The sequence below is a fragment of the Mesoplodon densirostris genome, chromosome 3 (genome assembly GCF_025265405.1).
Source record: "Mesoplodon densirostris isolate mMesDen1 chromosome 3, mMesDen1 primary haplotype, whole genome shotgun sequence".
Classification (NCBI taxonomy): Eukaryota; Metazoa; Chordata; class Mammalia; order Artiodactyla; family Ziphiidae; genus Mesoplodon; species Mesoplodon densirostris.
The window spans coordinates 148,691,728-148,714,342 of NC_082663.1; the positions used below are offsets into that span (position 1 = coordinate 148,691,728).

Sequence of the window (22,615 nt, forward strand, 5' to 3'; positions counted from 1 at the left end):
CCGGGAGTGACCTCTGTCACCCGGGCCTCGTGCCCGGAACAGAACCCGGTGGGCCAGTGACAGCTCGGCTGCCTCCCGTCACCACGTGCTCCCTGCCCTGGATCCGGGCTCGCCGTTGGCGCTACTGGTGGTGGCACTTGCCAGCAGCCTGGCTGCCAGGGTGTTTGAGAAGGAAGGCTCGTCCCTGCCTGGGAGATGGGCCAGCAGAGCAGGCTCCGTGCAGGCTCCCACCTCAGAGAGGCCCGGTGGGAACAGTGACCTCGCTGCTTGGCTGCCTGGCCCCCGGTTAGCAGAGCGCATCAGATATTTTAAGACGCATTTTTTGCACCTAAGTGTTTCCCAAATTGGGAGGCACGTGCAGCCTGTGATGTCTTAAACCGGATGAAGTGTGACCACCAGGGCAGCTGCCGTTTGCTGAGCACTCCCCGAAGGTCATCCTGTGTGACCTGCCGGCCGCCCCGTAGGAGGCATCACCTCCTTGGTGCAGGCCTGGGGAGGGGCCCAGAGAGCTGCAGTGCCTCCCGGGGGCAGCCCACTGGCGAGAGACAGCCGGGTTTGTCTGCGGGGAGTGGACAGAACGCCCCTGCGCTCGGCCTCTGTGCGGTGCTGCCCACCTCCTGGGGGTTGGGAAAGACGGGCATCTGGTGTGTCACACGGAACCCCTGTGCAGTTGGTACCAGGCGGTGCGAGCCAAGGGTCCGTGTTTGCCACCTGGAGAGGCCTGGCACGGAGGCCTGCGGGTACCTGTCCCTCGCACGCCCGTCCAGCCCAAGGCGGAGCGGGGCCTCGACCGTGCTTTCCGCTCCGACCGTGTGTGTGCACGGCGCACGTGGGCGTGCACACCGCCTGGCCCTGTGCCAGCCTGCGCTCACAGCGTGTCTCCTCTTCAGTTTAGAGAGCTCAGCCAACAGTGCCGACGCTGCCAGCAGCAAATTCATATTTGGCCAGAACATGAGTGAGCGCGTGTTGGTGAGTGACCCCCGTGGGGACTGTCCTTCTCGGGGCCCGGAAGGCTTTCGGAGCCTCCCACGGGTCACCGGGACACATGGGGTGTGGCTGCTGCCTGGAGTCCTGTGAAATTAGAACTCTTTCTTTTCCAAGTAAGAGAAAGAAGACCCAGCTCAGACTCAGCTTAAATGGGGGGAGGCGCTGGTGGCCTAGGGAGGCTCTGTAGGAGCCAGTGTCGTGCATCCTGTCCTTCCTCATCCTGAGAGGGGCTTCCCTTGAGTCACGGGCCGCGCTTCCTCCCGGCTAAGGGCAGGTGCGGTGACAGCCGTCAGGCCAGACTCCTTAGCCATGTGGGCCGGGACCACCCTGTGCCACCTCTGAAGCCAAGGGAGGGCAGCCCCATCGCCACCGCGAGGCTGCAGCACAGAGCAGGGGGTGAGGGGTCGACCCTGCAGGGTCTCCAGTGTCCCCTGCACTCCTGACACACCATGGCCGAGGCACATGGCTGACCACGGGCCACATCCCGGTCCCAGAGAGCCCAGCCAGCCCGGGATGGGCTTCTAGGGTTGTTACCTGCTTCCTTCTTTTTCTTCCTTTTCTTTTCAAATCATATACACACAGCCCCGCTGTGTCCATTGTGAGGGCAGCTCAGGCGCTGTTTGGGGCCCACCTGATTCCTGCCGTCTTGGTCTCAGTGTTTGTAACGCTAAGGAGCCGCCTGCTTCTGTTCTCGAGCGTCAGTACTGTCCTTTTTCGATTACAATGAAGTAGGCAAAGAATTGCTTCACGGGCCAGGGGGACCAGGTGGCCCAAGGTCAGCTGGTGGCACACGCCTCCAGGTGATGCCACAGAGGCTCCAGAGGCAGCTCGCGTGCACGTCCCGGGCGGGCCTGTGAGGACTGAGAACTGCCTCTATCTGATGGTGCTCGGCAGGCACTGAGTAGGGAGGGGCTGGGGCTGGGCGGGTCCCCAGAGTGCGGAAGGGAAGCCAGCGTCGGCAGAGGGGGGTCCTCTGCTGGGCAGGGGCACCAGGAGCTGCCTTCCGGCAGAGTGGTTCCCTGTCCTGCAGCGGTCGGCCCCCCGGGACCACCCCCACACGCCCCCTCCTCCTTTGCGCCTTCGCTCCCCGCAGAGCCCGCCCAAGTTAAACGAGGTCAGCCCAGATGCCAACAGAGAAAACACAGTGGCTGAGTCCGGGTCCGAGTCCTCATCCCAGGAGGCCACCCCTGAGAAAGGTAGGCCTCGGTCCTGCCCCCTCCTGTTGGGGGGGTCCAGGAGGCAGGAAGGGACGGGGACCTCGGCCACAGCCCACAGCCGTGCGTGCTGAGGTCCAGTGAGCAGGAAGGGTGTGAGGCCCGGGGCCCTGCCTGGCGACCAGGATGGGGTTGAGGTGATTGTCACCCTCCTCCTCGCCCTGAGGCGGCAGACGCTCCTCAGCGCCCTCGGAGGTCTCTCGCTGTCTGCTGTCCTTGCCTGAGTGAGAGAGTGGGAGGCCGCAGCTGCACTGGCCGCTCCCGGTGGCCGCCCTGCAGACTCCGAGGCAGAGTTACCGGGCGCGTTGCCAGGGTCCGCTGTGGGCCCGAGGCGCTGGCCCCCTTGAGGCCAGAGCCACCCTTTGGGTGTCCTGTGAGGTACACCCTCCCCCTGACCAAATCAATAGTCAATGTCGTTTAGCTAATAACATTGCAGAGTCCCTGGCCGAGTCGGCAGCCGCCTACACCAAGGCAACGGCGCGGAAGTGCTTGCTGGAGAAGGTGGAGGTGATCACCGGGGAGGAGGCCGAGAGCAACGTGCTGCAGGTGAGGCGCGCCCGGCCTTGGGGACCCGTCGGTGCAGCTAGCGGACTTCTTGTACTGCTTTGTTTTAGAGCAAAACGGTCTGTTTTGAGACGGTCTCGGTAATTCAGGGAACTACAAAGACGTGTAACAAACACCTCTTGCCACCCAGAGTCAACAGCTGTGATTATTTTGTCCCGGTGGTGCTGTGTTCTTTTCTTAGACCAGACTTCATGGCACCCGTGCCCGGTCCCCATCTCCCTCCCCTCCTGGGGCAGCACGTCCAGTGTGGTGGGCCTCCATCTGCTCTTCGTCCTTTCACGCATACCTGCGTGTGTGTCTATAAACCACGTATATGTGGCTTTGGGGAGTTTTTAGTGGTACTTTTCCCCCACTCACAGTTTTTCTTATCTATCCATCTTGAGAAATACTGACAAAGATCTGCAAACTTTTCCTGTAAAGGGCCATGTGTGGTCTCTCTTGCTTTTTTTTTTTTTTTTTTTTTGTATAACAACTTTATTGAGGTACAGTGCACATACTATGAAATTCACCCTTTTAAAGCATATAGTTCAGTGGTTTTTACTATATTCACTAATTTAGAACATTTTTGCCCCCCAAAAAAGAAGCCTTGTGCCCATGAGCAGTCACTGCCCATCCCCCTTCCTGCAGCCCCAGGCAAACCCACTTTCTGTTTCTGTGGATTTGCCTGTTGTGGACATTTCATGTGAATGGGATCATACAACATGTGGCCTTTTGTGTCTGGCTTCTCTCACTGAGCGCCACGTTTTCGAGGTTCATCCCTGGTGGACCATGTGTCAGCTCTTCACTCCTCTTCAAGGCTGAATAAATAACAGTCCACTGTATTGACAGACCACATTTGTTTATCCAGTCACTTGTTAGTGGGCGCTTGGTTTGTTTCCACTTCTGAGGTATTAAGAATGATGCTCTGTGAACATTCACGTAATAGTTTCTATGTGAACACGTGCTTCACTTCTCGTGGGTAGATACCTAGGAGTGGAATTTCTGGGCCATATGATAACTCCATGTTTAAGATGTTGGAGAACAGTTTTCCACTGCGACTGCCCCGTTTTCCATCCCCATCAGCAAGGTGTGAGGGTTCTGATTTCTCCACATCCTCCAATACCTGTTGTCATCTGTCCTTTTGGTTATTACCATCCTAGTGGGTGTGAAGTGGTATCTCATTGTGGTTTTGATTTGCATTTCCTTAATGATTTTTTTTTTTTAATACTCGTAAAGATGTAAAATCCATTCTAGCTCGAGGGCAGGACAGAAAAGTGGCCAAGGGCCAGACGGGTCCCCCAGACCATAGTTCGTTGACCCTGCTGGTTCATCGCGGGTTCCCTGCAGGCTCCCGAGGTCTGTCTGCCGGCCAGGGTCCCTGCTCACCCAGAGGACCGCCTTGTGTTCCAGATCCAGTGTAAGCTGTTTGTCTTTGACAAGACCTCGCAGTCGTGGGTGGAGAGAGGCCGGGGGCTGCTCAGACTCAACGACATGGCATCGACTGACGATGGGACATTGCAGTCCCGACTAGGTGAGCTTCGGCCAGGTTTCCGTGGAGGGGCCTGGGGCGGGGCGGGGCGGGGCTCCCTATCTGCACCCACAGCAGGCCCTCAGCCTGCGGGACCCGGCCTGGCCCAGAGGCTCCAGCTGCCAGCCCTTCTGTGATGTTCCTCTTCCTGATCGTGAAAGTGGATAAAAGGATTTAGCCATTTTCAAACTTATTTTCTTATAAAGTGTCAGTTGTTTCGTGGTGAGTAAACAAAGAAATCAAACATCAACGGAAATCTCTTTATAAAAAGAGGGAAATCTCTGTCTGCCAAGAATGTTTTGGCGGTCCATTCCTGTTCTGTGGATCTTTGTTAAGGAAGTGGGGTGACTTTGTCTCTTGCTCTTTTCACTTGCCATTTTGTGGGCATGTTCCTGTGTTGTGAAATTTTCCTTAAAATATGACTGCTTTTGACAAACTTCTATATTAATTAACATTCCATCAACCGTGAATGTATTTAGCCATTTCCCTGTTGATGGACATTTAGGTTGTTCCTAATTTTTTTTGACTTGTAAATAATGCTACTGGGGCCATCTAAACGTGAATCTTATTCCCCGAAGTACGAATCTTACTCCCGGAAGTACGCTTGTTACAGAACGGATGTGTGTGCAGGCATGTTTGTATATATGTGAAACGTTTGTGTTCGTTTTTTGTTTTTTGTTTTATTTATTTTTTTTGCGGTACGCGGGCCTCTCACTGTTGTGGCCTCTCCCGTTGTGGAGCACAGGCTCCGAACGCGCAGGCTCAGCGGCCATGGCTCACGGGCCTAGCTGCTCCGCGGCATGTGGGATCTTCCCGGACCCGGGCACGAACCCGTGTCCCCTGCATTAGCAGGCGGACTCTCAACCACTGCGCCACCAGGGAAGCCCCATCGTTTTTTTCGTTTGTTTGTTTTGTTTTGTTTTTTTAATCCTCCCAAGTTAAAATAGTCCTGCGGCCTTTACAGAAACGTCCATTCCTGGCCCAGGCGTAGCTCATGCTGCGTCCTTTCAGCACTATTTTTATGCACTTGGGCTTCTGTTCGGGCACCGTTCTTTTTCATTTTCCCTAATGGAAACATGCAAGTGTATGTGGACAGAGAGGGCGCAGGAATTTGAGCCCCCGCGGCTCGTGGCTCTGCCCCTGGGTCATCAGCCTGTGACCAGCCTCATTGTAACTGCACTGTCCCCTCCCTTGTTGAGATCCTTCCCGGCCATCGTCTCCTTTCACCCCACGCAGCCTTTGATCCTTGGCATTGACCTTCCTTTCCCTCCAAGTGCACCTCGGGGGGCAGGTTGGGCTGTGAGACCGGGCCCAGAGGGCTGCCGGGGGTGAGGGTCACCCAGATTGGGGTGACCGCTTGTAATCTGCGCCGGGTCTTCCAGTGGGGAGGGCCGGGCTGGCAGGAAGGCCAGGGCTCACCTGTGTCCACGGGGTTGGGACTCGGGCAGGGTGGATAGGCTCGGACAAATTGAGCAGGATGACATTGGCCTTGGGCCCGCTGTGGGTGGAACTAGTGGTCTCACACACATTTCCAGAGAGGGAAGGCCTGTCCCCTGTTCTTCTCCACTGTGTGCTGCCCTCAGTCTACCTTTGTCTCCCTCCTGATGGAAGCTCTGAGCAGCAGTCAGCCTTGACCCTTCCTCTAAGCAGTTAGCTCCTTTTCATGGGGCAGGAGCTGCGCCTTGGCCTGTGGGTGGCAACAGTCAGGGGACGTAGACTTCGTGTGGCGTGTCCAAGTGTGCAGCCCCACCTGCGCCTCCTGCTGCCGCCTGACCAGCCCCTTCCCCAGGGGATCCGCCATCCTGGCACCAGCTCCACCCACTGGATGTGCCACCAGGGGTGGGGGGTTGCCAGGGCTGCCGCTCAGCAGACAGGAGGCTTTCATGGACCTTGGGGGAACTGTGGGATTTCACCCTGGGGGTGTTGGCTTTCCTGCAGATTGTGTCTGTTCTCATAGCGGCTTCGTCGAGGGGTGGGGGGCAGGGCTGATGGCCTCGTTGGTTGCAGTGATGCGGACCCAGGGCAGCCTGCGGCTGATCCTCAACACCAAGCTGTGGGCCCAGATGCAGATGGACAAGGCCAGTGAGAAGAGCATCCGCATCACAGCCATGGACACGGAGGACCAGGGCGTGAAGGTCTTCCTGATCTCGGTGAGCAGCCCCAGGGACGGGCTGGGCTGCCCCCGACCTCTCAGGGAGCAAAGCTGTCCAAACAGCCCCTGGACAAGGGCAGGGCAGCCCCATGCCCAGCACTCAGAGCCCTGCACTGAGGGCCTGGCCGAGGAGAGTAGGAGGCCTCCAGGGTCGGGATGGCTTGCCGAAGGCTGGCCCAGCTGCAGGCTCTGTGGACCCCTCGGGAGGACAGGCCCTGGGCCTGGGGGAGCTTCGGTCTGCTTTCCCCGGATTTGTCGAGGAGAGAGGTCAGGCTCCTCCCCAGTCCAGCCTGGGAGCTGGAGCATCCCATTACGGCAGGGGCTGCGGCCACATCACCTGAGGAGGGGTCTCCCCATGAGGCCTTGTAACCTGGCCCTTCCCTCTGCCTCCGCCAGGCCAGCTCCAAGGACACGGGCCAGCTGTATGCGGCCCTGCACCACCGCATCCTGGCCCTGCGCAGCCACGTGGAGCAGGAGCAGGAGGCCAGGACGCCGGCCCCCGAGCCCGGGGTGGCCCCGTCCAACGAGGACGACAGCGACGACGACGACGTCCTGGCCCCGTCGGGGGCCACTGGAGGCGGTGAGCCAGGGGTCCCGGGGCTGACCCGAGGGGTGGGGCTGTGTCCAAGGCAGACACCTGACGGCCAGGCCACCGCTCCCCACAGGCGCTGGCGACGAAGGGGACGGGCAGACGGCCGGGAGCACATAGCGCCGGGAGCCGGCTGCCCACGAGCCTGCTGCTTTGTCCGTCTGTCTGCCCGCCCGCCCGCCCCTCCCTCCGGCAGCGTCGAGGCGCGGGGCTCGGGAACCACACTCCCCGCTGGGTGGCCACAGTCTGGATCCGCACGTCCCGTTCAGAAGCAGACTCGGGAACTGCCTGAATGTGGTTTGGGACACGAACCTCATCATATTGATGAGCAAAACGAAAAAGAACATTTCTTCCCTCCCCACCTTGAATTGAAATGGCACATTAAGACTTGTCACGGCTTCTCACTGGGACTGGGACCCCTCGTTTCTTCACCCCACCCTCGTCGTGTCGCCGGCTCTCCCCGCCTCCACCTGCCCGGGCACCGGGTCTGTCCACACAATGTCACGCTGGGCCTGCTGGACCTTCTGTTACTACTGTCTTTACCTCCCAGCTCCCACGTTCTGATTTGGGGGGGTTATTTTTAGACTTTTTCTTTCCCCCCCAAGGCTTTGTGTTTGATTTCCTAGATCGAGGCGCTTCTCTTCTGTGTGTTGAGCAGGCACGGCTCCGTCGCGGGCTGCGTCCTCGTTCCCCCTGTGGCCCTGGCCCCCGTGCTGGGGGTGCTCCCCACCTGGGGTTCCTCCAGGCCAAGTCATGGGGTGTGGAGGGGTTGGGCCCTGGGCCTGGAGAGCCTATCTAGAAAAGGGTCACTGGGCGTGGGAGGGCGTGGGAGGGCTCCCCCCCACATCCTGTCTGTCCCCATAACATGGGTCACTCGTCAGGCACCCAGGTGCAAACCTGCTTCCTGCTGTTGGCTGTTCCTTCCTTGCCCAGCCCTGGACATCTCTGCCCCCAAGACCGTCGAGGGCTGGGGGCCTCTGTGAGAGGCAGAGGGGGACCCTGGCAGGGCCTTCAAGGAGGGGGCAGCGAGCGGACCGGTTCCAGACAACGGGCAGAACCCATGCTCGTAGCACACACAGGAGCGGCGCCCTCTACCTGTCCCACCCCGTAGCATGGCCAAGAGCCAGCTGGGTGCCGCCCGCCTCTGTGCACAGGGCCCTCACAGGGTGAGGGGGAGGCCCGTCTGAGCTGTGCCACCCACACCTCAGGGTGGCCTGTGCAGCCCGCATCTGCGTCTGCGCCTGAGCCACGGGACGACACCAAAGGCCCTCCCAGCAGATCCGGTCACACTTCTCTGCTTTAAGCCTTAGCCAACTAGTGACAAGTAAAACCAGATAACGCCCATGTGTTTTGGAACATTTATGTAAGATTGTCATATGAAATGTATTTGGGAACTACATTAAAACTTTTAACTAAAACTCTGGCCTCCTGCGTGCCCCAGGGGCCTCAGGAAGCCAGGCAACCTGACCAGGAACAGTTCCTCAGCAGCCTGGCCTGCCCCGCGCTCCACACCTGGGCAGGTGACCAAGCTCGGCTGCCTTCCGAGACCGGCCGCTCCGTGCAGAGCCTTGCTTCACTGAAGAGCAGTTTGCTTCCCCACCCGGGCGCTGCCTGGCTTCCTGGAGGAGTCACAAGGGAGGGGTGAGGGTGCTGGCAGGGTTCACTTGAGCAGAGCCAGGAGGAGACCTGGGGTCGGCATGGCGTGGGCACGGACGGTCTTACTCCCTGGGCTCCTGAACCAGTGACCCATCTTTGGAACCTTTGTCCCACTGACACCTGGTGGCCAAGCCGTGTCCCTGGAGACCTGGTCCAGCCGGTTCTGCGGCCTCAGTCTTCCCACAGTCCCCTCCATCCCCCACCCCGGGACTGCTCAGCTCAAAGCCCAGGTGAGAGGGGCCCTGGCCCAGGGGTGCCGGGTGGGGCCCTACGCTGCATGGTGCCAGCCGAGTGGGTGTGCACCGCTCACAGCCGCCAGGCGCTGGTCATCATAGCCACAAACTCCTCATCCGTGTCCACAGAGGCACTCACGCCACTGTAGTAGTCCTGGAACTCGGCCAGCGTGACCTGGGGGCAGACGGGCTGTCAGGGGGGACCGCAGGTGTGGGCAGAGGGGGTGGGGTACCCGCGCACCCACCTGCCCGTCCTTCTCCGAGGAGTCAAAGTTGTCCAGGAAGCGGCGGAGCACCTCCTCCTCCGTGCACTCCCCGCTCTGCACCGTGGGGTGAGCACGGCCGCTGTACACCCCCCGGAGGTCATCCACAGTCACCACGCCGTCCCCGCTGCGGTCCAGCTTGGCAAACGCGGCTGTGATAACTGCCTCCCGGACCTGGGACATGGGGGGCTGGGGGGGCGGTTGTGACTGAGGGGGTGGAGCTCGGGAGGTCCCCCGAGTCCTCACACCGATGTGGATAAGCCCGCAAGGACTTGGCACCCCCGGACGACAGGGTGAAGGGACTTGCCCGCGGTCACGCGCCCGGCCTCACCCGCAGCGCCCGCAGGAACTCCTCCAGGTCCAGCGTCCCACTGCTGTCACGGTCCCAGCGCCTGCACACGCCCTGCGCCTCAGCCATGTCCAGCACCAGCCCCAGCTCGGCCAGGCCCCGCTGGAGCTCCCCTGCATCCAGGGACCGACTCCTGTCCCGGTCCATGCGGCGGAAAAACCTGGGGGGCAGGGTGCGTGGTTGGAAAGTGATCCGGGGGGTTGGGGAGGTGTGAGGGGACAGCTCACCTGGCCAGACCCTGGATGCCCGAGGCCCCTCGGGACAGGCACTGGGCCCGGAGCTTCTCCATCGTGGCGTCCACAGCATCCATGATGGGTCAGGGCTCCCTGGGCTGCTGGATGGGAGAGAGATCTGGAGGGGCTCCCGCTCGGCGACCAGGCTACAGGCCGGGTGCCCCCGCTCACTCACCTGGCCTTCGTCTGTCCTGGAGTCTGGGTAGCCGCTCCGCCTGCTCTGCCCAGTGTTGGCAGTGTGTCCTGCCGGGCCGGGCTGTTGCTAAGGGACGGTACCCTGGAGACTGGGAGGGGCCCCAGCTGTAACTCTCTATGCACCAGAGCCTCATGGCCCTCAGCACGGCCCTGTGGGGGCATATGGCGGGCCGAGAGGGACAGGGCAGTGCTGTTGCTGCCGCCGCTGTCCACCTGCTGTCCTGCTCGCTTACTCCCAGCCCTGCAGTGCCCAGGTCCTGGGATAAAGCCAGGCCCAGGTGGTGGGTGGGGGAGGGGGTCACTTCCTAACCACAAGGAGGAAGGGTGGGCCACAGCCCTGCGGGGACCAGTGTCCTGGATGGAGGGAGGCAAGGCCCAATTCTTGTGTGACCTGGAGCAGGTCCCCTCCCCTCTCTGGGCTTCACCAGCCACCAGCCCCTTTTCACAGGGCCGCAGCCAAAGCTACTGAGGGATCCAAGTTTAAAGGACTGGAGGTGACCCAGGCCCCCGTCCAGCAGGTGGTGCTCACAGCTGGGTCCTACAGACATCAACGTTGACTTGGACAAAGCAATTCTTGGTAGTTACTTAGGGCCAGTCAATATGGGTCACCTGGTGGTTGGTTTCCAGTTCTCAAACATCACTTGGTGGGCTGGCTCATGACAAGCTGCTGAGCCAGGGGCTTCAGTACTGGCCAGAGAAGCGACCCTGACCCCTGACATCCGTAATCCAAGAGGAACCAAGGCCGCCATCACTGAATGCCTTCTGTCGAGACTTTGGACATCTTGCCAACCGAGAGCGTTACACCAACAGTCAGGATTGAAAATGATAATGGATTTCCCAGGACTTAAAACGTGGGCCCCCGTTTGGGGACGCTGCCACCCGCAGAGACCCAGAGATCATCAGAAGCTTTTCAAAGCTTGCAGTTGCACACAGCACAGTGGTATTGTCGAAAATTGCTGCCACAGTCAGAAGCCAAGCCGTGGATCACAAGCCACCCGGCGCTGCGATTCAAGCTACAGCCGATTGCAACACCATCAGTTTTATGAGAAACTGCAGTGGCACTTTGCTGCAGAAATTCTTGTGGCTTGCTGCAGTCCAAAATTCTTTGCGTAGGCAAAGAAATACTCCATTGTGTATTTTTATGAGGGTTACAAATGTCGAGGTTTTTTTTTTTTTATAGAAAAATGTAGAATGTAACCACAACTATTGTAGCTCTGTTTGGGCATCTCCACATTTTTAAGAGAATCAGAATTTCAACAATAAAAAATTGGAAGTGGCCAGGGCCCTTCCGACCCAGAGGCCGTTTTCACTTTACCTCTCTGAGCCTTGCTTTGCACAGCTGTAAAATGGGGTGATGCCTGTGCGCATAGTTGTCTGAGGAGATGAGACACAACCGTGTATGTAGAGTGCCTGGCACAAGCTCCTGGGACTGTAGCTTGTGTCTCCCCACCCAGCGGGGCCCCACCCTGGACCAGGAGCAGCACAGCAGCCCCCTCTCCAGCTCCCACACCAGGAAGAAAGGAGGAAGGACCAATGCCATGAAATTATTTGGTTTATTCTTGAGCTCCGACAGGCGCCAGCCTGCCTTCGCCTCCTACGGGCAGCACCCCCCAAGCCTTATTCGTCCAAAGGAGAAAACCGGGCCGTTGTTGCCACACTGAGGGGTCACTGTGAGTGAGACGCCAGGCGGCCCCATCCTGAGGGCTATGGGTGGACGCTGAGCTTTCTGGGCTGAAAGGGCCTGTGCCCCGTCATGCTTCCTGGTATGACAATTCCCTGAGTCAGGAGGCGGGAAAAAGCTACCATGGTACCAGGCCAGGCACTTGGGCTGGGCAGAGAAGGGCACAGGGTTCCCTGTTTTGATTTTTTTAAAAAAGCACCCCGAATATCTTGGGCCAAGAAGGGCAGCATAGAAATAAGGAGTGAAAAAATAGATTCTCTAAGGAATATAAAAAGGAGCCAGCTGCTGCTACAAAAGCTACACTGGCTGGGGTGCCTCATGGGATGTGCTGGGGTCCCTGGCTCCCTTCAGGGCCCATAGACCCATCCTGTTCCTACAGGTGTCCCAGGGTGTGCCAGCCACTGCTGACAAACAGAGAACAAAAACCCTGCCCTCATGGAGCTTCCACTCTGATGGTAAGAAGTTACATAAAGAAAATAAAATGAGGCAGTGGGGGTGGAGTGGAGAAGAATGACTTCCAATACGGTGGTCAGGGAAGGCCTCTGGGAGGAAGACCTGAGTGACAAGGAGCTAGTCATGTGACAGCTGGGGGACGAGCATTCTAGGCAGAGGGAACAGCCAGTGTAAAGACCCTGAGGCAGGACGCTATCAAGAAAAGCTTATGGGATGCCCGAGTTTGGGCAGCAAAGCCTGGCTGCAGACATCTCAGCACATCCCACACGCACGCTCTTCTCTGGGTTGAGGGAAGGATAGAATTCGGGGAAAAAAATCTAGGATTAAAACTTTGTCTTCATATAACCAATGCAAAATGGCCTGAGGGTTGAGGCTCACAATTCTGGACTGAGATGAGAATAAGAAAAAGCTTTAGGATGGGGAATGCTTCGGGAGGAACAAAAATCAGGGCAAGGGGAAAAGAGAGAAACTCAAATCATCCGCCTCCACCAGAAAGAGAGGTCTCAAACTCAGATGCCTCAGGGGCCAGACATCTGGCGCTAAGAGACGTGTGGCCCTGAAACTCACACTCACTAAAGAGGGTGCCCTGGACTCAGATCCAGGCAGGCACGGCCCAGTCTGAAGCTAGAAATCCAGATTTTTGTATCAGCACTGTCAGTTCTCCAACAAGGGTGACTGATTCAAAGTTCTGTTTTTGAAAAAAGAAAAACTTCTCTCCGGGTTCAACATCTGCATTTGGCCTGCAGGCCACCCATTTGAAACCTATGACTCTTTAGCAGGTTCTGACGTTTGGACAGGATTATGGCTCTGCCACGGGGTCCTCTCTGGGGGTACTGGTGACCCCCAAGGACACCCACAGCAGTGGAAAAAGTCCCCGTAGGGGTCCTCTTTCTCCATTCTGGAATCTACTCTGGGACTCACACAGTGGTCCCAAACACAGCAGGCTGGAGGTGGTCTCTGTCCTCTTCCTCCCCAGTACTGTTGGCAAGGTGTGAACTGGGTCCACCAGGGAGTGGGTGACTGGGGTCACTGGCCGGCAGGGGCCCCAGGCGCTCAGCCTCAGCCAGGGTGGCCATCAGCCCAGCCAGGGGTGGCCGGCGGCGGCAGATGTCCTGCAGCAGTTCAGCCCGGGGCTGCAGCTGCCTGATGAGCTTGTCCCTCTGGCACACGGCAGCCTGCAGACTCTGGACAGTAGCCTCGGAGGTCAGCAGCTGCTCCTGGAGAGTGGCAATCTCACTGGCAGGAAGGCAAGACGGGACAGTTACGGCACGGGGGAGCCAGAGGTTCTCTTCCCCTGCTCCTGACCTCCAACCCTGTCAGGATAAAGCCCCCCTATTACGGACTGAATGTCTGTGTCCCTCCCTCCCCGAATTCATATACTGAATCCCTACGCCACAATGTGATAGTACTTGGAGATGGGGCCTTGAGAGGTAAGTTTAGATGAGGTCATGAGGGTTTCCTTATAAGAAGAGACACCAGAGAGCTTGCTCTCTCTGTGTGCCACGTGAGGACACAGTGAGAAGATGACCATCTGCAAGCCAGGAAGAGGACCCTCACAAGGAACTGAATCTGTCAGTACCTTGATCTTGGATTTCCCAGCCTCCAGAACTGTGAGAAATGATTTGCTGTTGTTTAAGGCACCCAGTCCTTGGTATTCTTTAACGGCAACCTCAGCAGACTAACACACTCCCTCATCCATCCCCGTAGCTCTTCCTGCAGTTCCCTTGTCCCCTACATCTTTTCCTATTTGTTGTTCAGCTTAGATGGCTCCCCCTCCAGGAAGCCTTCCCTCTGGGCCCCCTCAGAGCTATGTGGCCCTCCATCACACACACCCAATCACCCCATATTGGAACTGCCTAACAATGTGTCTGCTTGAGGGCAGGGCTGCATTAGGTCTTACTGATGTGCCCTAATACCCAGCACAGTGCCTGGCCCCATAGTAGATGCTCAGTAAAGGTGAAGTAATGAATCCAACCAGCTCTGAGTTTTTTCCCACCCGGTCCTCAGCACCACCTTCCTCCCTAGGCACTTGTATCGTCCCTTTCAACCCTCAGCTAGAGGGACTCTTCAAAACTGCTGATATCATCCCATCCTCCCCTCCTCAAGAACCTGCCATGGCTCCAGTACCTACATCAGGCGGCTGGTGGTCCCTGCACCACTCAGGACCACCCGATTTTGCCTAGCGGTAAAATGGACCGTGTTTAAGTTAGATACCCACACTTGTATGACATCTCTCAACTTTACATAGTGAAAACTAAGTCAAGTATTTAGGTGTTTGTTTTTCCAATCCCACCAGTAGTTCGGCTCCACGTGAATGCACACGATTTCCCCTGCCGGTCCTCCTTTCCAGTCTCGGCTCTGCCTCCGCCCACCTCCTCCAAGAAGTCCATGTGGCCGGCCCCGAGCCTCACCGGTCCTTGGCGCGGCCCAACTCGTCTAGGGCGGCGCGCAGCTGCTGGTCGTGGCGGGCCAGGCGCTCGGCCTGGGTGCGCACCGTGCGCTCGGCCGCGTCCAGCCGCGCCTCCAGCTCCGCCGCGCGCCGGTGCACCGCAGCCAGGTGTGCATTCGCCTCGCGGATCTGCAGGGGCGGTGGCGCTGACATGGCCCCGGCCGCGGTCCAGGCCCGGCCACGCCCGCGGGCGGCCCGGAACCGGGCCTGGCCGCGCCCACGGGGCCACGCCCCCAGGGGGTCCGTTCAGGGCTTCAGCGTGATTGGCCGCGATCACTGCTAGGCTCCGCCCCCAGGGCTGGGTCTCGCCCTCCTCGAACCCGAACACCCTCGCTGGTTCCGGCAACTCGAAACTCCACCCCTGAGCCGGGCCTAACTCCAAGATTGGCCATGGTCTTAACAAACCGCGCCCCCGGGTTGGCCTTGTCCTCTGGTGGCGCCCCAGTTCGGGCTCTGGCAACAGGATTGGTCATTCCCTCGAGACAGGAACCCCCCCCCCCCCCCGCCCACTACTTAGAAGCTGACGCGCCGCGTTGGTCAGGCCCACAAGCCTGACCACGCCCCTGGAACAGGCTGCCCTTCTCTCATTGGCCGCGTTCCTGCGCCTTAGGCAATCGTACAGCTCCGGATTGGTCAAGTAAGTGCCCTTCAGGTTATGTTTGGGCTCTGGCCACGCCCCAAGCCTAGAGCATTCTTCATCCCGCCCAGGGGTTGGACTAGCCACAAACTGGGCACAGACCACATCGCGCTAAGAATCCGAGCACTGGGATTGGACACTTTCGCGTTATGCCCCTGAACTGACCACGCCCCCAAATAGTCGCACGCTGTTCAGACTCTGGCTTAAGACTGGCCACTGGGCGTGACCAAGCCTCCCCACAGATTCGGGCGCTGGGAGCGGCCACATCCCGCCACGTCCCGCCCCATAATGACGTCTCTCTCCTATCAAGTGGAGTACGGCCCCGCGGTCTCGTCTGTGCCTGTGGATAGGGCTAGTACCTTTGATAGTCCCGCCCCTAGTTAGGCCCCACCTCCGGGAGTCAAACCACTTCTGACCCAGGACTTTCTGAACTGAACTAGAGACGTCTGCCTTCACTGATCCTGGTCGGCCTCAGTTTCCCCCTCCAGAAGTCGGCCAGGGCTGCACGCGCTCTTCCTTTACGCCAGTCCCGATTCCAGCGCTTGAGCGCGACCCGTGTCCACGTCCGCGGCGCTCAATAAAGTTGCTCGCTTGTTGCCGTCCCGCCCGCAAGAGAGGCTGAGCGCGCCGCCCAGCAAGTCTCGCGAGAGTCAGCGGCGTCCGCCCTTGGGTGCTGGGAGCCGGGGCGTCTTGCGGTGCGGGGCCTGGGGTATTCCGTCATGGCTAAGACGCTTCTTCACCAGTACTGGGACATCCCCGAAGGTACCGAGTGCCACCGCAAGGCCTACGCCACCACCAGTATCGGTGGTGCCACTGGTGAGCGCCGGTCGGGTCCCCAGGGCGGAGGGCGCAGGGAGGCCATGGGGTCACTGGGGGCTGTCCGAGGGCGTCCTGGAGGGGCTGCGGATCTCGCGGGGTGGCAGTGGTCATCGTCGGGGTTGTCTGGGGCGGCCTTGGGACGCTGGGGGGCTCTCGTACAAGATAGACTTTGTGGAGGTGTCGGACTACCTTACAGGGCGCAGAGAGATCATAGGGTCACTGGGAGCAGTCCGAGGGGGTCCCATGGGGGCTGGGAATCTCGCGGAGTGGTACGTGACCATCGTCGGGGTGTCTGAGCCGGCCATGGGGACCGCTGGTGTGAGATAGACGTTGTGGGGGGATGGGTGTGGCAGGGTTGGAGGGCCCTGGGAGGTCGTGGTACATGTGACAAACTGGTTACTGGGGTGGTCAAAATCCCTGGGTGCTGGCATTTTGAGGTTATTGTTGAAACGCTCACCAGGCTCTGGGAAAGAGATGGAGTGGGAAGGTGTGGAGTGGGACGGGGCCGTTATCGGGGTCAGAGAAGCTGGAGGGTTCTGAGACTTTCCAACTGGGTGTCTTTGAGATAATTTGGGAGGATCGTGGGTTATTACTGAGGTGTCCGAAGGCAGAAGTTTGAGAAGGTTCTGGAGTGGGATGAGGTCTTTGTAGGACCCAGGAGAACTGGGTGGTCAGAGACATCTGAAACTTTTATTGGGGGCCATCAGAGGGGTCTTAGGGGCGCTGCGGAGATGATAAATGAAGTGAGTCAGCAGCTACCATAAGGATAGCCTCGGGGGAATCTGAGGGGACCCACAGCCCTGGCAGTCCTCTGCGAGGGAGACCCTGGAGTCTCGCCTCTTCTAGTCTCCTTCCCAATCTCAGTCTGAGACATAGGTATGATGGGTTTGGGGGCCACCTCTGTATCTCCAGCTCCTGCAACAGGGCCTGGCAGAATTTGAGTCTGCACTGGGAAGATTTGCATTAGGACCTAGTCATCGCTACCATTTTCTGCATATTTAATAAGAGGCACCATTATCATCTTCATTTCTCAGAGGCTGAAACTGAAGGTTAGAGAGGTGGATGAACTGCCCCGGCGTCTTTGGGAGCCGGGCTGCAAATCCCGGTCTGCTCCTGGGGGTGACTGGGGCAAGGAATGCGCCTCCAGGGTCCTCCTGAATGGTCTTCAGGAAGGCTGAAGGGGGAGCCCTAGGGGATGGGTTTTGTGGCGTCTGCTTGAACAGAGCCTGGAGGGGACTTGTTGGTGGGTGTTTGAGGGGGTGCGGGTGGAAACCTTTGACGGAGGCGCTATGTCGGGTGGTCGTGGAGAGACTCAGTTTTGGGGGTGGTCACTGGCTTCCAGGAGCCCTGCAGGGGGCCCAGGGGTCTTCGAGGGCGTCGCTGTGTGCGTGTGTCACTCACTCTGCCCGCCCGCATTTTCTCACTGACCAACTCCACTCAACACTCAAGACCTGGTTAAACGTGCTCCTGGATCCTCCCTCACCTCCCCGCTCCTTCCATCCCTGCCGCCCCTCAGCCCTCCACCCAGGGAACTCGTTTCACACTTGGCTTCCCTGGGATGGTGAGCCCCTGGAGGGCAGGGAGCCAGGCTCTAGCCCAGCCCAGCGCCCTGTGGGAACACAGTAACTGGAGGAACAAATGAGTGACGGAAGGAAGGGCAGTAACTAGGAATGAACGAATGAGTGACTTCGTGAGTGAATGAATGATTTTGTGAATGAACGAGAGAAGGAAGGCCAGCAGTAACTAGGATGAATGAATGAGTGACTTGTGAATGAATTAATGAGTGAGGGAAGGTACACAGTAAATGAGTGAATGAATGTATGTGGGCCCACAGTTGCAGATTGTGAATGAATGAACAACGTGCACCGTGTCAAGACGGTCACTTCAGGAGGCTAGGAGCAGGCGCAGGGCCTGGGGAGGGGCCTTTTGAGGGGGTGAGTGCTGGGGAGGGTGGCTGCAGCGTCTGAGGAGTTAGGTGGGCTCCCGGGGGCGCCGGCTGGCACATCACCTACTGAATGATTGCTGGGGGGAGGGGGCCAGTCCTTGACCCTGGGATAGTCCGGTGCCTTCCAGGTCATCCGCTCCCAGGTAAAGGACTTCTGAGGGGTCTTGGGATTTTGGGGCACTCTGTGTCCCACGTGGCCTGTGAACTGGGCGTCCCTCAGGCAGGACCGCAGGCAAATGGGGGTGGGGTCAATCAGGTTCCCCTGCCAGGACTCACTGCCTGACTGGGTTTGGGGACCGTCACTGAATCTTGTCAGTGGTTCTTCGGCAGAGGGTCATAACTCCTCGTTCCTGGCCCAGCTCTGGAGATCATGCCTCCCCAGGTCCCAGGCAGGATGGGGAGCCCCCTCTGATTCAGCCTCTTTACAAGGTGGGGTTTCGGGGTGGGGACGTGTGAGAGAATGACTGAAGAAGGGGGTTTGTTGGGCCAGGGCAGGCCGTGCAGGCTTGGGGGAACCCCAGACTCCGGCCCCCTCACCCCTTCCCAGCCTTCAGCCACTCTGAGGGGAGCCGGGACCCTAGGGTTCATCGTGGGACCAGGAGGGATTCGATCTGGGGAGTCCCCAGGGGGGCGCCTTGCGTGAGGGAGCCTTCTGTATGTGTAACTCTTTTCCTGTCGTCCCTGGGGCTCAGTTTCCCTGTCTGGCAAGCTGGGTGGCCGTCTTGGCCCTCCTCAGGGTTGCTCTCAAGGTTACCCCCCGCTGTGCACTGTGAAAAGTTCCCCACAGCTCTTGTGAGCTGAACCCCAGCCAAGGCTGAGGGGAATACTGCTCAGCCAGCAAGGTCATGTGAGGGCTGCACGCAAGCTGTGAGGTCTCCAGAAGCTGCAGGCTTGGGGACCTGGCGGGGCCCACATCCCTGGGGCATTGGTGAAGGTGGCTTTGGGTCACAGACCCTTCTGGCTTCCAGGCTGCTCTGCTGGGTGGCATCGGGCAAGTCGCTCTGCCTGTCTGAGGACACACCCCGCCCCGCCACGAAGCGACGGATCAGAGGGGACTGAGCCCATTGGGCCCCGAGGAGGGTGAATGGGGCAGTGGGTGCCCTTGCTGCCTGGCAGGTGGCAGTTGTGTTTTGTCTGGGGTGGGCTGGCCCCAGGAGGTCTGTGCTGGTGGCCTGCTCACCCTGGTGGTCTGTCGGGAGAGGAGGGGTGCATTGTCTGCCCCGAGCAGGGTCAGCTGGAGGGTGGGGAGCCCCGTGTTGGAGCCAGCCAGCTGGGCTTTGGTCTAATGTCCACTGAAGAGGGTCTGGCTGGAGAGGCTGCCCGAGGCTGCCCCAGCCTTACCCCACACCCACACACGGCCCAGGTCAGCGTTCCCTCAGGATGCCCCAGGCTAGGATCTCGGGCCTGGCCGCCCACCTGGCACTTGGCTCCAGGCCTGGCCCCCACCAGGGCCCCTCACACGTAAAAGCCAACGTCAGGGGCAGGGCAGCCGGGGCGGCGGCAGAGATGTAAGAGCTGACGAGAGTGGTGAGGCTGAGCCAGTCAGGGGCGAGGGACGGGCCCGGCGGTGGCAAGGAAGAGGCGTTGGTGGCCCCGGAGCGAGCCTCCAAGCCTCTGCTAAGGAATCCTGGGCCCTGCGGGTGGATGGAGGCTGTCATGGGAGTGGGGAGCAGGGCCAGGGTACCGGCGCAGCCACCAAGGCCCCAGCCCATCCTTGCAGAGGCCGTGTGCTGGGCTGGTGCCCTGCGGGGGGCCAGCAAGGGCAGGGGGACGCAGGTGGCACTGTGCAGGCCTTGGTGGGGGGAGGCGTGGGGGCTGGAGGGGGCGGGTGAGAGCCCAGGCCTTGGAGCCGGGTTTGGGCCCCAGCTCATCGACTGTGGGACCCCGGGTGAGCCCTGAAACAGCCCCCCCTGGGCCAAGCAGTGGCGCCAGGAGCCGCCTTGGTGGCTACCGTGAAGATGAAGGGAGCGGTCACTGTGGGGTGGGGAGGGGCCTGCCCCAGCCAGGGCCAGGGTCTGACTCACCTCCCCACCTTCTCTTCCCACAGGCCTCATCGTCTCCGCCTACAGCGTGGCGCTCCGGACCCCGGCCTCCTTCCTGGAGGGAGTAGCGAGGACAGGACGGTACACATTTACCGCAGGTGAGCGAGCGAGCCCGCCCGGCGCGTGGGCTTCTCCTTCGGGGGCCCTCCCGGCGCTGGTCTGGGCCCCTGACTCAGACTCAGGGCCTGTCCCTCCCCTCCGCCCCTACAGCCGCCATCGGTGCCATATTCGGCCTCACCTCCTGCATCAGCGCCCAGGTCCGCGAGAAGCCTGACGACCCTCTCAACTACTTCCTCGGAGGCTGCGCCGGAGGCTTGACCCTGGGAGCACGCAGTGAGTGAGCCCGCGCCCCTGACCTCTGCCACCCCTCCCTCCTCTCTTGTCTCCTGGGCCTGGGCCCGGTGGGGGTGGCGGGCAGCAAGAACGCGCGTCCAGCTGCAGAGCCTGAGAGCTCCCAGCACCTTTGAACCTTGGCCACCAGCTAGCGTGGCAGTGGTTTCAGCTGCTGCTGCTCAGGCAGCTACCCGCGCCCACCTCGCCACACCCTCTCGCCGTCCTGTGGCTGCCTGTGACACTTGGCACGGCCCCCGAGGCCCGGCGCGCGGACTCCTCCCTTCCCCCCCCCGCGCCCTCGCCGCCTCGCTCGCTCTGCTCCGCTCCAACCCCGTGGCCTCCTTGCTGTGCCCCCTGCACACCAGGCACGGTCCTGCCCCAGGGCCTCGGCATGGGCTGTGCCCTCTGCCTGAACCCCCTTCCCCCAGACGTCAGCATGGCTGCCCCTCTCGCTGTTCCGAGCCCCAACGTACGATCCAGGGCATGTGATCCTGGCCCCCGCCCGCCCTCGCTTCATATCTCTCTCCTCTGGCTGCCGTGTCTTGTCAGAGAACACGAGGTCGCCGCCTGTCTCCCCCGCCGACCCCTGAGCACGCACAGAGCAGGTGGGGCTGGCCTTGGAGCTGCCGCCCCTCTCCCAGCACCCAGGGCCCTGCAGGGGAGCCGTTCTCACCATCCCCACTTTACAGATGCAGGGACTGAGGCTCTGAGGGGGGATGAGGTGGCCCGAGGGCACCCGGGAAGCAGGAACGGATGCCTCCCTAGTGGGAGGCGGGCCGGGCCCCAGGCCAGCCTTGCACAGTGGAGCCTCCTGGACTAGGAAGCAGACGGCTCTTCTCGCCTGGGCGGGGCGGGGGTGCGCGGCGGGCAGAGGCCACACTCAGATAAACCGCCGGGCCTGGGGCCCAGCAGACCGGGAGTGCTCCGTGGACGGTTCCAGCAGGGCAGAGAGGGAGGATGCTGAGGAGGAAGGCCCGCGCCTCCTGGCCTTCGCTTCGAGACCTTGGCTGGGGTCTGGGTTTGACCAGCGCCCCTGAGCCTGCGATGGGGGTGTGAGCCCCGTGCCCAGCGGGCAGACCTCCTCCCTGCAGCCGCTCTCAGGCCACAGGCATCTTATGTTCTCCGCTTCCCGGACCGCAGGGCAGGCTCAGCCAGGACACGAGCTGAGACCGACTGACACGCCATCCGTCCCCTCCCGCCCCCGGATCCAGCAGCCTGGAGTGCTGCCTCCCTCCTCCCTCCTCCCTCCTCCCTCCTCCCTCCTCCCTCCTCCCTGCCTCAGTTTCCACGCCCGTCTTCAAAGGCACGGGGCCTGGGGGCTCGTCCCAGCCACCCGAGCTTGCAGTGGGGGCTGTCCTCTTGCGGTCACTGCCGGCGCCCCGAGTGGGCACGGGTGAGCTGCCCGCGCGCGTGCCTGACGCCAGCCTCCCCGCTCTCACAGCCCACAGCTACGGGATTGGAGCTGCCGCCTGTGCGTACATGGGCCTGACGGCCGCCCTGGTCAAGATGGGCCAGCTGGAGGGCTGGAAGGTGTTTGCAGAGCCCAAGGTGTGAGCCCTGCCGCTTCCTGGGGCTTCGGGCAGGTTGAAATTCGTCTAAAAATAATAAATTCTGTGTATGTCTGTGTGAGTTTCCCCTGCTCCGTTGTTCTCTGGGGTGCAGCCCTGTCCGGGGAGGGCTGGGTGACAGGCCAGCGCTGGTGAGGGCCGCAGGGCGGATGCTGGAGGAGTGAGGAAGCGGCAGGAGATAAGGCATCTGGGTCTGTGCCTGACGGGCCGACGGCGCCAGCTGGGCCCCAGAGGAGGAGCAGGCGTCAGGCAGGGGTCCGCGGGCCTCCGCCTGTTCTCTTGGCGGGCGGGAGCCCATGGGGGGCGGGACTGGGCCCTGCTGCCCATAGCCCTTCCTGCGGCACCCCACCCCCCGCAGACCCCTCTCTGGGCCTCCCCCCAAAGCCAACAGCATGTGGAAAACACGCCCAGGCCCCATGCACGGCCCGTTTCCAAATTCCTGGGTGTTGGAGCAGAGAGCCCTGGACAGCCTGGCCCAGGAGCCTTGTCCCCATCCGACAGGTGGGTGACAGGCCACCGGGAGCCCTCAGGGCAGGCGCCCACGGCAACAACGAGAAGAGAGACTCAAGGTCCTCACCCGATGCTTCCTGTCAGGCCTGGTGATTTAGGTGGCTCCAGAATGCTGGCACGGCCTGGCCCCGGGCTTTCTGCACAACTGGCTCAGTTCTTCCTGGAAGCCAGAAAGGAAGGCCCGGCATGTTCCAGCATACCTCGATGGGCCATAAATTAGGGCTCTCGGGGCCCAC

General features: G+C 60.4%; 4 protein-coding genes across 11 annotated transcripts in view; 2 read left to right on the forward strand and 2 right to left on the reverse strand.

The window, feature by feature from the left end:
- RANBP3 (RAN binding protein 3) overlaps positions 1-11,238 on the forward strand; it is a 57,202-nt gene extending 45,964 nt beyond the window's left edge. For 4 of the 7 annotated variants that reach the window (XM_060094336.1, XM_060094334.1, XM_060094338.1 and 1 more), the window contains 7 exons: positions 891-969; positions 2,081-2,183; positions 2,638-2,747; positions 4,155-4,275; positions 6,280-6,422; positions 6,821-7,004; positions 7,090-11,238. In XM_060094336.1, the coding sequence (XP_059950319.1) occupies positions 891-969; positions 2,081-2,183; positions 2,638-2,747; positions 4,155-4,275; positions 6,280-6,422; positions 6,821-7,004; positions 7,090-7,133 (784 nt within the window). In that variant the 3' untranslated portion in view covers positions 7,134-11,238. Of the gene's footprint in view, positions 1-890; positions 970-2,080; positions 2,184-2,622; positions 2,748-4,154; positions 4,276-6,279; positions 6,423-6,820; positions 7,005-7,089 lie in introns of all 7 variants that reach the window. The other 3 variants (XM_060094335.1, XM_060094333.1, XM_060094337.1) reach the window with 1 other exon arrangement.
- Positions 8,964-10,362, reverse strand: CAPS (calcyphosine). 2 transcript variants are annotated; one of them, XM_060094340.1, is made up of 4 exons: positions 9,923-10,362; positions 9,497-9,674; positions 9,148-9,354; positions 8,964-9,077 (listed from the first exon to the last, which is right to left on the reverse strand). In XM_060094340.1, the coding sequence occupies exons 1-4, from the start codon at positions 10,102-10,104 to the stop codon at positions 8,976-8,978; spliced, it is 669 nt and encodes a 222-aa protein (XP_059950323.1). In that variant the 5' UTR covers positions 10,105-10,362; the 3' UTR covers positions 8,964-8,975. The 2 variants fall into 2 exon arrangements, with proteins under 2 accessions (XP_059950323.1, XP_059950325.1); XM_060094342.1 differs by lacking the exon at positions 9,923-10,362 and adding an exon at positions 9,742-9,914.
- Positions 11,239-11,485: 247 nt separating the features above from the next.
- On the reverse strand, positions 11,486-14,719 carry VMAC (vimentin type intermediate filament associated coiled-coil protein). The gene is made up of 2 exons (XM_060092346.1): positions 14,488-14,719; positions 11,486-13,312 (listed from the first exon to the last, which is right to left on the reverse strand). Exons 1-2 carry the CDS (start codon positions 14,676-14,678, stop codon positions 12,994-12,996), a joined length of 510 nt encoding a protein of 169 aa, XP_059948329.1. The 5' UTR covers positions 14,679-14,719; the 3' UTR covers positions 11,486-12,993.
- Positions 14,720-15,591: 872 nt separating this feature from the next.
- NDUFA11 (NADH:ubiquinone oxidoreductase subunit A11) lies at positions 15,592-21,925 on the forward strand. The gene is made up of 4 exons (XM_060092347.1): positions 15,592-15,978; positions 19,974-20,066; positions 20,179-20,301; positions 21,743-21,925. Exons 1-4 carry the CDS (start codon positions 15,882-15,884, stop codon positions 21,853-21,855), a joined length of 426 nt encoding a protein of 141 aa, XP_059948330.1. The 5' UTR covers positions 15,592-15,881; the 3' UTR covers positions 21,856-21,925.
- The last annotated feature ends 690 nt before the right edge of the window (positions 21,926-22,615 follow it).